Here is a 12,966-nt window from a genome sequence, read left to right on the forward strand (position 1 = left end):
TGGGCTCTGCTCAATGCCCACACCTCCTCCAGGAAGCCAAAAATCAGTTGTATGAGATATGCTTCCTCGAGTTCCTCCTGTTCCACCAGCATTTTAGATATTGGTTTCTCTAAACAGGCTCTTAGAGCCTTTTCATGCTCCTGTCAGATACCGAATTCCAGAAGGCAGGAAGGTGATGCCTCCTGTGTTCTCCCCAACTCTCCTGCCCCACCGTTTTGCAAACACATGTCAAATGCCCAGGTCGCAGCTCCATCACACGTGCCATTGAGTGGCCCTGGACTCTCTCAGAAGAACGGAGGGACTACTCTGTAGACTGGGGAGTGGGCACTACAGAGGCCACTGCATCCTGCTTGTCCATCTGGAGGAGCCATTTCAAAAGAATCCAGAATGCCCACCTGCTGGCCTCCTGCCCGTCTCCCTGCGAAGCACCCTTGTCCACTTGCTGTGTGTACCCTGCAGAGAAAACACTCCTAGCATCTGTCACTCCTGAAGTGAGAAAGCAGCGCAGGGAAACAATGCTAGATTGGGGGACTCATTCAAGTGCAGAGAGAAACAATGACTCCTGGGCCTCAGGACCCTAAACATCCAGCTGGTCTGTTCGGAACAAGAAAATCACTCCAGGACCCACACCCTGGACCATTAGTCAATATGATTCATAGCCAGCTAGGGGCAGGAATGACAGAGATTTCCAGGCTGCAGTGAGGACACAGGTCCATTCTCAAAGGCTCCCCTTGGGAATAATTTCCCAGGTCCAGCTGCCCGGGGACTGGCCCTGGTCGCACGCCTGAAGGATGAGGGCTAGCCATGCCGGCCCCCTGGCCTGAACTAACCAGAGCCTACCTCGGAGCTGACAGAACGTGGTCATGAACTTGCTGGTGAGGGACTTGAGCTCATTGTTGGCCAGTGTGATGAGGTGGATCTGGTCGGTGACATTCCGCAGGACCTTGTAGATGCCGATGGGGAAAGAAACCAGCTTGCATTCAGCCAGATCTGCAGCCAAAGAACAAAGACAGACCAGAGTTAGGGGCCACAGCTGCCCAAGGACTGGTCTCAAACCACATGGACCCAACCCAGTCTCTCTTCCCAGCCTTCTTGCTCTCCTGCCTACCTCCCCCGCTGTGCCAGCTCGAAACCCTGCCCTCCCTCTTCCAAGAGCCTTCATCACCACAAATCCCACTTGTCCCTACTTCACACCCTGAACCTTAGGATTTATTCCAGAACCTTCTCTATTCCCACAGACTCCTAGCCGGAATGTAGAAGGCAGAGCTCTGAGGGTACAGTGACGACCACCATTGATGGCAATGTCCTTGAGGCCCTACGGAATCCACAAGTCCCTCTGGAACCATCAAAGACTCAACAGTGAAGCTGCAGTTTTAGGAGTACTTTATAATAGGCTACTTCTCTGAAAACAGGCAATCCACATAGAATTTGTGGTTTGACCTTCTTCCCAGCCCCATCCCTCTGACGACAAGCCTCGTCCCAGAGGCAGCAGGGAAGCTGCTGTGGAGACTTGTCTTGCAGTTCCTCAAATGGTTAAACCTCGAGTTACCCTGTGACCCAGCAATTCTACTCCTAGTGTATACCTGAGAGAAATAAAACCATGTGTCCACATGGATGTTCATTATAGCATTAGCCAAAACATAGAAACAACCCAAATGTCCAAAAACAAACAAAAAAATGAAGTACCGATATATGCTGCAATATTGATAGACTTTGAAAACACTATGCTAAGTGAAATAAGCCAGTCACAAAGGACCATACATTGTATGAGGCCATTTATATATATTGTCCAGAACTGGCAAATACAAGAGACAGAAAGTAGATGAGTGGTTACCGTAGGATGGGGGCCATGGAAGGATTATGGGATGGCGACGAAAGGATGACGGTTTCTTTGTGGGGGTAACGCAAATATTCTAAAATTTGATTGTGGTAATAGTTACACAATTCTGTGAATATACTAAAACCACTGAATTGTAGACTTTAAATGGATGAATTGTATGCTATGTGAATTATCTCAATAAAGCTGTTTTATACATATGGCTGCGGGGAAACTGGCAGCACGGAGGCTCAAACATGAGGCTACCCAGCTCATGTAAGTCATATAAGTTCCCTGAGCCTCAGTTTCTTCATCTGTAAAATGGGGGTATCTGCCTAACAGGGCTATCAGGAAAATTAAACGCAATAAAAAGTACTAACTATACTAACAAATTGCCTGAGGAATGCAGCAGGAATACTACAGATGCTGTTTTTCTTTTTCCTTTCTATGTGCCCCCATTACTCATTGGTGATCACCGCCTCCCCCCAACCCCTGAACCCCAGGAGTACTCACTGACTTAGGAGCACTGCCCCACTTCTCTCTCAGCAAACTCTAGTCTTTTCCCCAAAGAGGCCAGGCTTCCCCCAGGCCACTAAGCCTTTGTAGATTATTCCAAATTAAATATGCAAAAATCAATAATTTCCTAAATAGACAGCAAGAAAAGATAGTTTATAAAGATCCAATTCTGAACAGCAACAATAATGCAAAGTCTATAGAAATAATCAGAATTGAAGCCCTTCTCCCTCATTTGCATCATAGAATTCCTACAGTTTCTCCAAAACCAGCTCAAGTCTCACCTCCTCCAAGAAGCCTTCTCTGACTGCCATAAGCAGCCTCTAAGTCTCATATAGTGTGAATGAAACCTCTTCATCCTGTATTGTATTAAGCCCCTTTTGTGTCTGCTTTCCCACTGGACTGGGAAGACCCCCAGAGCACAGTGCCAGCAGAAGTCTAGCAGGTTCCGGGAAGGGGAGGGGTATTGGTGACTTCACTCAGCTGGCTCAAAGAAAGAAAGGGGACAGGTGGGGTAGGAACAAAAGTCCAGATGCCTGAGGGTCCACTGGGGTCCTATGTAGGGTATCCTATGGAGAAGTGTGTTTACTGCCTCCTCTGGTCCATGGTTGTGTTAGGTGACCCCAGCCCTACTGCTGTCCAATGTCAAAGAACCACAGCTTTTATTTCAGCAGGTGGGGGTGGCAGAAGGGAGTGCAAAGTCCTACAGGGGGAGCCAATCCCTGGAAGTCAGGCTTTCAGTAGAGATCAGGGCTAGAACTGAAGTAGCTCCGCAGGCTCAACGTTTGGGGCAGGCTAGAGAGTCTAGAAGGCGCAAACACGTCCAAACTAGTCACTTAGTGCTCTGTGCCAGACGCATAAAAGGCTAAAAAGGGGTCTGTATTGTAGTTGTAAATCATATCAGCCCCTTTGGGTGGAAGTGATAGCTCTCCTATAAGCTAGGAGCAATTTCAAGGAAAATGTCAGAAGCTTTCCCTTTAAAACAAAGAGCAAAAAAGGATGCCTTCCATCAATCACCAGCACCCCTGAATATGGTCTTGGAAGTTCCGGCCAAAGAAATAGAAAACATAAACATTAGAAACAGACAAAGTAATTATTATGTGCATATGAAATGATTGCATAACCTTAAAAATCCAAAGTTATCTCACAACACAAATTAAAAAGATCTCAGCAAAGTATTTGAGCCAAATAAACAGACAAAATCAATAATATTCCTATATGCCAGCAACAAACAGCAACTATAATATAAAATATATATAGTCATAATGAGAAACGTATCTGAACAGTATTAAGGAAAGTAGAAAAGTTCACAAAGATGTTTTTAAAAATGGATTTATTTGTGAAGCTGTAACATGTTCATTGATGACAAGTCAAAATATTGAAATAATGTTGATTTTTTTAAAAAAGAAATTGATTTATAAATTTTTTAATGTAACTCCTACTCAAATACCAAAAAAGTTTTTGGTTGTTTTTGTTTTCAACTTGATGAAATGGTTTTAAATTTCAGCTGGAGGAATAAGCAAGCATGACTGTCTAAAAAAGAAAAAGGTGTGTTGATAACCAATATTATAAGGCTACAATATATTTTTTTTAATTTTTATTGGTGAACAGTGTGTTTCTCCAGGGCCCATCAGCTCCAAGTCAAGTCGTTGTCCTTCAATCTAGTTGCGGGGGGCGCAGCCCACCATCCCGTGTGGGAACTGAACCAGCAACCTAGTTGTTAAGAGCTCGCGCTCCAACCAACTGAGCCATCCGGCTGCCCCAAGGCTACAATAATTAAACAGAGGGCACTAGAGAAAACAGATCATAGGTAGAAAGTAATAGCTGATAAAATTTAGTCCATAAGTAACATGTCGTAATTTAATAAGTGCTAAAGAAGGTCTCACAAATAAATTGGGGAAGGGAAGGATGAATAACTGACGCTAGAATAACCAATTAACAATTTGGGGGAAACAAAAAAGAGAGAGACTCTCAATTAACCTAAAAATCAAAATGAACTCTAGATAGAATTACACCTGAAATATTTTTTGAAATCAAACACAGAAATCAGAAGTAAACAAAATTTAACATTTATATGACCTCTTACATGAAGATGACATTCTAAAGCTAGGAGCTACAAAGGAATCACAAGGGAACAGATCAACAAAACTAACTGTGTAAAGAAATATTAAACACCTAGATACTTAAAATAAAAATAAAGGAAGCAACAGATGGTGAAAAAGGATCTATGTTCAATATAATTCAATAAAAAAAAATTGAGACCACCCAAGAGAGACAGGAACATAAGATAGTCACGAGATAGGACATATAATTAGTAAACAAACACGTGGCTTCACATATGTATTGCCAAACTGCTTTCTAGAATATTTATATCAATTTACATATCCTGTCTAACAAATAAGAGGATTACTTTTTGAAAATCTTTGTTAATATGACCAGGGGAAATGGTATCCCTTATTTTAATTTGTAATTCTTTCAATAATGAGATTGATTATCTTTTATAGTTAATTAACCATTTTTGTTTCCCCTGTGGAAAATCCTGTTCATGTCTCGCTATTTTTCTGTTTGGAGTTCTGGCATTGTTTCTCCCCCAAATGTTGGCAGACCTCCTTAAATAGTATTATCAATCTATGTCTGTTCATTGTTTTTCTTGTTTAATTGTTCAAGTTATAGTATTTAGGTCTTTTAAAGGCAGAATATAAAATTTACATGCATGCTGTAATTCCAACTATGTGAAAAAGTATGCATGCCTGGGAAAGACAGAAAGGAAAATACCCAGAATGGTAAACAGTTATTACAAAGAATTTGAGCAATTTTTACTATTCATAGTCCCACTGTTTGCTTATTTTAAGTAAGTAAAGTACCACTACATATTTATATTTTACATAAAATATTTTACATATTTATAAAATATATTTTCAAATATATATAGTGATGCTTTACTTTTAAAATAAAAAAATAAATTTAACATAAAAATAACTTTTATTGGAAAAAATAACCTGCAAATTCAAGGATAAACTGAGGAAACCAGTTCCCATCAATAAGAGAAACAGAGAGGCGGCTGGGTGGCTCAGTTGGTTAGAGCGCGAGCTCTGAACAACAGGGTTGCCGGTTCGATTCCCACATGGGCCAGTGAGCTGCGCCCTCCACAACTAGATTGAAGACAACGACCTGGAGCTGATGGGCCCTGGAGAAACACACTGTCCCCCAATATGCCCCAATAAAATTTAAAATATAATAATAAGAGAAACAGAAAGGCAGATGCATGAAAGAAAGATAGCAACTCTTTGTATTAGATTGGAGCAGAAACTATGAGATAGAACTTTCAGGACGCAGGCACCACTTAGGAATCACACAGTGATTGTAGAGTCACAATAAAGGTAGAAGAGACATAACGCCATAGCTAGTCAAGTTATTTCTAAGGGTCTTCAAAAGCAGAGGTCTGTCCCAAGTAGATTAGCCCAGAAATGCCCAGCCCACAGCCTTGTTTCTACCACCTGGGCCGTTCACACAGCACCCCAAACTTACAGCGCCCTGTCTTCCAGTCTCAATTCAAGCAACACAAGCCCTCGCCCCACACCTGGAGGGCGCTGAGGGCTGGAACGTATCCACATGTTCCTTTCATTCATTCTCCACAAAGAGCTATCGAGGCCCTACTGTGTGCCAGGCGTTATTCTGCATTATGCCCTGTGACTTCCCTATGATTTTTTTTGTTCTTGGGGACACGACCTTTGACCCCAGAGGCTGGTGTCCATGAAACTCCTGCTCAGCACTGTCTGACTGCCATGGATGGTAAATGACGCAAACACCCTCCCCGCCATCCAGGCCACAGCCCTAACCCGTGGCCTCCAATCCCTGCTGAGAGGAGAGGTCTATGATCTTGGGAACAATTCTTCCCGGTCCCTGGGACAAGAAAATGGAGATGCAGGTCCCCAGACTTGCTGGAACAAATCTCAACCTTGCCCAGTCATCTTCCCATCTGTGCACAAGGGAAAAAAATCATACTTCATGTCCATTCCCTGGTGGGGCAAATAATAATAACCATAAAAAGTACTACTTACTATTTTATTAGTGCTGGGTTGTAAGAACTATACCCTCTAACACATAAGGAAACTACTGATAAATATAGGGGAGGAGATTAGGCTGATGGAGAAGCCATCCTGTTGCCCTGCCCCGAGTCAAGAATCTGTCCAGGTGCCTGTCTCTAGGTCGGGCCAGAGAAAGGGGAGTCTAAGCTGAACACCTCGGTAGAAAACTAGGCCTTGGCTCCAAACTCCCCAGGCCTTTCCATGATTTAGGGGAAAGAGGCCTCGTAGCCTTCTTCATGAGCCAATCACCTTTGGTTCTCAGGAAACTCTTCTCCAGGCCTAGGAGGATGGGTACCATCTATACCCACCATACCTGTAGGCAGTAGAGGAAAGCCTCCTGAGCTGAGCTAAGCTCCATACTGGGCCCGAGGGCCTACAGCGGAAGATAGCACTGCTTCCAGGGGACAAGGCCAAGATGAGGCTGGGGGCCAGGTCTCACTAAGGGAGGGGACATTCCACCCAGGGAGGAGAAGCCCCAGGCTGGAGACAGGCGAGATACCCTCAAGGAGCCATGCGATGTCATCAGGAAGAGGGTCCCATTCTCTGTGGGCCTCAGAGCTGACGGGACAGGGAATAGTTCACAGTCATAAAGAAAAGGCTCCCATGTGAAGAAGTGAGAGCCACATCAAGGGGTGTGATCAAGCAGGGTCACCACAGAGAGGATTCTTGAACCAGCCGGAGGCTGGGTGATCTCGAAAGTCTCACTCAACTCAGGAAAACAAACCTAGCTAACACCACTGAGTATCTACTATGTGCCAGGCACGGTACTAGGCACTTTTTATATCTTAAGTCATTAAATTTCCATAAGAACCATGAGTTACCTTCACAGGAGGAAAATGAGGCTCGTGTTGCTAGGTAAGTTGTTGTTTTGGTAAGATGATGGAGCACAAAGACTCTAAATGCAAAGATTCCAGGAGGCTGACCAACTTGTCCTGGTTTATCCAGGACGTTCCCAATTTCAGCACTGAAAGTCCTGCATCCTGGGGGACCCCTCCTCCGTCCCAGACAACTCAGAACAGTTGGTCATCCTGAGTTCAGGCTGGACGCTGATGAATGAGATTACTAGGGTCGCAGAGGCGAGAGGGAAGGCAAGCTGGGGGGCGCCATGGCCCAGAGGACTTTTAATCCTCTGGGACTCCACCTCCAAGCCCTGCCTTCTCCAATTTCCTGGAGCCTTGCCCTTGCTCCGAGAGTCCTCAGAGAGGAAGGCTCTGGCACGGGCACCATTTCATGCTACTTGGTGGTGCATGCATGCCCTCAGACCCCAACAGGGGCTCAGGAGTACTAGTGACAAGGGACAGCAGCTAGACTCAAGCGTGCCTTAGCCCAGCGTCCCCAGCCACCAATACCTGAGCTGCAGTCGAGAACAGAGATCCTTGGGGGAAGTCACTATAATAAACACAAGGCATGATTATCATAATTATAATTATTATTGCAGGAAGGCCAAATTGCATCTCCGTAAACCACTAAGTAAGCCAGTACACTGTGTTAATAAAAAAGCTTTTGATTCAATGCATGGGCCTTTTATTAAAGGTTATCGCATTAATTCTAATAAATGCCTGATGAAAAGTAACTGGTGGGCAGAACCTGGGCAAAACCAGCAAAACCCACAGAGTAAACAGAACATTCTGAAGGAAGTCAAGAAGATTGAATCAAGTTCATGTTGTTTCTTAGAAACACAGAACTCTGATCCCTGCTCAGTCCCTGCTGAGAGGTGGGGCGGGTGACAGGGCCTGGCAGGGGGATGCGAAGAGGGTCACAGAGTCCCTGCGATCCAAGTCACAGAAAGAAAATGTCAGGGACTCGGGCTGGCAGGGACTTGCGCTCTGCGGCCTGACCATGAGCAAGGCTCCTAAGCAGGACTCTGGCCAGGGTGACCTAGTCCCACCCAGAACGTCTTTTCTTCACAAATGACTTCTTTCACAGAATCTCAGCATTAGGAGACTGGAGGTCATTTAGCCCAGGCTTTCCCAATTTCCCAGTAAGAATCACCCGGGGGTCCTGCTAGGCTGAGGACGCTGCCCAGGTCTGGGACAGGGCCCGAGAGCCTGCATTTCTACCAGGCAGGCTCAAGGACCACCCTCAGGGGCAAGGGCACGTCCAACTCAGTGGTTCTCAAAGTGGGGTCCCTCGATCCACAGTATCAACATCGCCCCAGAGCATGTTAGAAATGCACATTCTCAGGCCCCCCCAGACCTGCAGAATCAGCTCCGGGCTGGGGCCCAGCCATCTGTGTTTTAACAAGCCCTGACGCTGATGCCCACTCAAGTTTGAGAATCACTGGCATAGAGGGACCAGGCCTCCATCCAGCTACAGTTACTCGGCCCTGGCTGACAATCATGGTGACAATAATGACATAACTCCCATTTAGTGAGTGCTGATTGGTCCACGCCTGTGTAGGGGCTTTAGGTTGACTCACCCCATGGAAAGTTAGTCTGCCCCGTGTGCCTCCCAGGTCCCCTCAGACACGATATTTCAAGATAGAGCCACTGTCTCTCCATCCCTCTCTCTTGCCTTGTTCCTGATTCTGCTTCTGAAAGAGGCACAGGTGACCCTCAGTATGAAGCAGTCCCAGGATGAGCTCAGAAGGCCCCTGCCCACATCGCGGCCCCTCCACCGTCAGCCATGGGGTCTCCGGGAAACACCTGCTCTGGGGCCTTGTCTCCTTTTCTGTAAGTGAAGGTCAGGACTATGGGATTTGGGGTCTCAACCAGGCTGGGCATTCTGTGACTCCATGATTCTACTGAGCAAAGGCACTTTGTCAAAGAGAAGAGGCTGCAAGCCACAGCCACATGTGTCTGAACTGTCATGCTTTAGAACAGGCTAGAACATGCAATATGACGGGGAGATTTGGGGCTCGGTGAAGTGGGCTCCCCGTGCCCATGAGCACAGAGCTGGGATTTGAACCAGAGTAGTCCAGCTGCAAAGCTATGGTCTTTCAATGGCACTACATTAGTCTACACTGCACTACACTCACTTCCTGCCATGGTCAGAGGACGGTCCTAAAAATCAGCAATATAATCAAAGCCTACCCTCATATGGCCCTTCCTATGTGCCTGAGACTTTTGCAAACATTGACAAATCTTATCTAATTTAACAACCCCATGAAGTAGGTGCTATTATGTTCACTCTGCCTTATCATTGTGGAAACTGAGGCAAAGTAAGTAAACAGAAGAGTTATCATTCAAACCCAGGCTCTCTGGCTGCCCTATCTCGAGAGAGAGCTCAGTTTAACCAGATAAGACATGGGATTGTGCGAGGGCATCAGAACAGAGGACCCAAGTGAGATGGGGCTCTCATTCAGGAGGCTGACATACAGAAAACACGTTTTTCTGGAACATGAACATGAAAACGTAGATCTGTGCCTGCTGGGCAGAGCCAGCACCACTTCCAGAAGATCAAAACTCCCAGCCCTACCAGGTATATTTAGGAGCTGAGCGCTGGGTGCTGGCATCCTGGCATAAAAAGCAAAACTGTACACAGCTGAGCCTCTGTGACTCGGGCTGCCAGTCTCTGAAATGCCACTTGATCCCCAAAGCTAGAGGTGTGGGATGCAGAGAGTGAGTCAAAGCACCAGTCATCAAAGACTGGCTCCGACATGGCACCGAGGCACCACCGTGCATAATTGGCGGGGGGGGGGGGGGGGTAACAGTTATTTGTGCACAGTGTTTACAGAGCTAGCTAGCTCTAGAAGGTTTAAGACAAATAGGAGCCCAGGCTCTACCCGCTCCTGACAAATCCCCTTCCCCAGAGAAAACTACGTTCAGGGATTTTGCTGGTGCTTAACTTCCAATATCTACAGCAGCCTTTCCCAGACTTTCCCCACGTCATGTCACTTGGAGAGAAAAGGTGGAGGAGGAGCTGACTGAGGACTGCAGGAATCTAGCAAGTTCCACCACTACAGCACTTATACTAGGCACTGGCAGGTCGTGAGAGAGAAGAGCAGAAAGGCGCTCAGGCTAAGGAGGAACTGGGCGTGGTATCTTCTGGGAACCTACGGAGACCATTTAACTTGAACGTGGCCATGGGTTTAGGGAAGTTGTTTCTTTCACTTTCTATGTTATAGACTTCTGTACTGTGGGATATTTTTACAAGCACTTATTACTTCTTACAAATATCCTCAGTTTTTAAAAAAAAGCAACATCCCTAATATCCAACTACCCCTGGGGAATGTTTTCCCTCTAGTGCTGAGAAGTCTGGGTCAGTGGAGGTGGTCTTGATGGGGACGAGGATAACAGGGCTGAAATGAAATCCCTCAGCGGCAAGCTCGGAGCACCTCCTGCAGAGTGCAGCCAACAGTCCAAGGACAAACGCTGCACACTGGGAATCGGGAATCTCCAGGTGCTTTCTCACTGACCTACTGCCGGGTCCCAACCTCTCTAGTAAATGACCTGACTGCAGAGTGTCTGCCTCCGAGAACAAAGCAGAGCTTCTGGCGCTCCCCCACCAGTAGCCATCACACCCGACATCTGGACACTCTCCAACCACACAAGAGCCAGAACGTAAAAAGGAACAGGTGGCTGCAGCACGGGCCTGAGAGCTCTTTCTCTTCCTCAGGATCCAAACTGAGGCTTTTCTTGGGATGGGGATTTCTTGCTGTGGGATCTCGGGCAAGTTACTTAACCTCAGCTTCAGTGTCCCCTTCCATAAAATGAGAACAAGAATCCAGGAAAAACCTGTATGTACACGTTCACAGGAGCATCATTCACGATCGCCAAAAAGTAGAAATACCAGGTAGTTCAAATGTCCAGCGACTGAGGAATGGATACACAAAATGCGGTGTCACCATACAATGGAATACCACTTTGCCATAGAAAAGGAATGAAGTATTGATACATGGATGACCCTCAAACCGTTATGCCAAATGAAAGAAGCCAGTCACAAAAGACCATAGGTTGTGTGATTCCATTTATCCAAAATGTCTAGAATAAGCAAATCCATAGAGAGAGAAAGGAGATTGGTGGTTGCCAGAGACTTGGGAGAGATGGGCGAAATCGGGAGTGACTGCTTAATGGGTGCAGTTTCTTTTTGGGGTGGATAAAAATGTTCTAAAATTGATCATGATAATGGTTACACAACCTTGTGACTATACTAAAAACCACAGAATGTTATACTTTAAAATGGTGAATTTTAGGGTGTGTGAATTATTTCTCAATTTAAGAAAAAATGGGGACGAGATGATCCAACTAACAGATTGTTCTGAGCATGAAATAAAATGTCTGCGAGGGGTTTCGCCCAGAGCGCGGCAGCCGGTATGCACACAGTAAATAGGAGATGATGCTAGGAGGATGCAAAGACATTGTTTTCTCGTGAAAATTCATTACATGGATGTGCTTCGGTTCTGTTGCTCCCTGAGGGAAGCAGAGGGTCCCTGGCAAGTCACTTAGAAAGTCTAACAACCTCATGCCAAGGAGACAATCGTGTGTGTTATTATGGAATCTGGGACTTGCCAAAACAATCCCTGCTTCTTCCTGGCAAGCAGTCAACTACCTTTAAACAACAACAACAACAACAACAAAACGCCCTTATATTAAAATCAAAAGTAGGGCCAGTCAGGTGACTCAGGCGGTTAGAGCTCCATGCTCCTAACTCCGAAGGCTGCTGGTTCGATTCCCACATAAGCCAGTGAGCTCTCAACCACAAGGCTGCCAGTTCAATTGCTCCGGTCCCACAAGGGATGGTGGGCAGCGCCCCCCGCAACTAAAATTGAACATGGCACCTTGAGCTGAGCTGCCGCTGAGCTCCCAGATGGCTCAGTTGGTTGGATCGCGTCCTCTCAACCACAAGGTTGCTGATTCGACTCCCACAAGGGATGGTGGGCTGCGCCCCCTGCAACTAGAAACGGCAACTGGACCTGGAGCTGAGCTGCGCCCTCCACAACTAAGATTGAAAGGACAACAACTTGACTTGGAAAAAAGGCCTGGAAGTACACACTGTTCCCCAATAAAGTCCTGTAAAAAAAAAAAATCAAAAGTAAACCCCCCGCAGTACAACCAAATGACACACAGTTACCAACATGACGTTAAATTAATTTAATTGATGACTCATCTCTAACATGTAAGTACAAAAGGGAACAGAAATAGCTGCCACAATGCCAACAGTATGGCCACCAACAGCTCTGAGGCGACCACAGCTGGTCAGAGTGGAGGCCACACACTGAGCCAGACCTCGGAGAGGCCTGGGCAGGCCAACTCCTCCTACAAGGATAACAACAGCCAACACTGACCGAGCCTCATCTCTTTTAATCCTGACAACAGCCTCTGAGGGAGGGCATTATTATCAGTTAGTCCCCTGCTGCAGATAAGGAAACTAAGGCTCAGAGAGGTTAAGAATTTGCTCAAGGTCACACAGTAAGCAAGGACGGGATGGCGCTTGATTTCCTCTGGAGGACGTTGCCTGACAGAGCAAGTCTGGAGACCTGAATTCTGATCTGCTGCATCAGATTCTAATCGGGCCTTAAGCTTCTCATGTGTATAGTGCAGAGAATGAACTCTCCAAGTGTGGAATGCACAAAACGGGCAACTATGGACTAAAGCTCTCACACCATAA

General features: G+C 46.2%; 1 protein-coding gene across 3 annotated transcripts in view; it reads right to left on the reverse strand.

The window, feature by feature from the left end:
• LRRC20 (leucine rich repeat containing 20) overlaps nt 1–12,966 on the reverse strand; it is a 73,208-nt gene that overhangs the window by 39,030 nt on the left and 21,212 nt on the right. For all 3 annotated transcript variants that reach the window (XM_074339541.1, XM_019712462.2, XM_074339540.1), the window contains one exon: nt 841–990. In XM_074339541.1, the coding sequence (XP_074195642.1) occupies nt 841–990 (150 nt within the window). The remainder of the gene's footprint in view (nt 1–840; nt 991–12,966) is intronic.

Source organism: Rhinolophus sinicus, linkage group LG07 (assembly GCF_036562045.2).
Source record: "Rhinolophus sinicus isolate RSC01 linkage group LG07, ASM3656204v1, whole genome shotgun sequence".
Classification (NCBI taxonomy): Eukaryota; Metazoa; Chordata; class Mammalia; order Chiroptera; family Rhinolophidae; genus Rhinolophus; species Rhinolophus sinicus.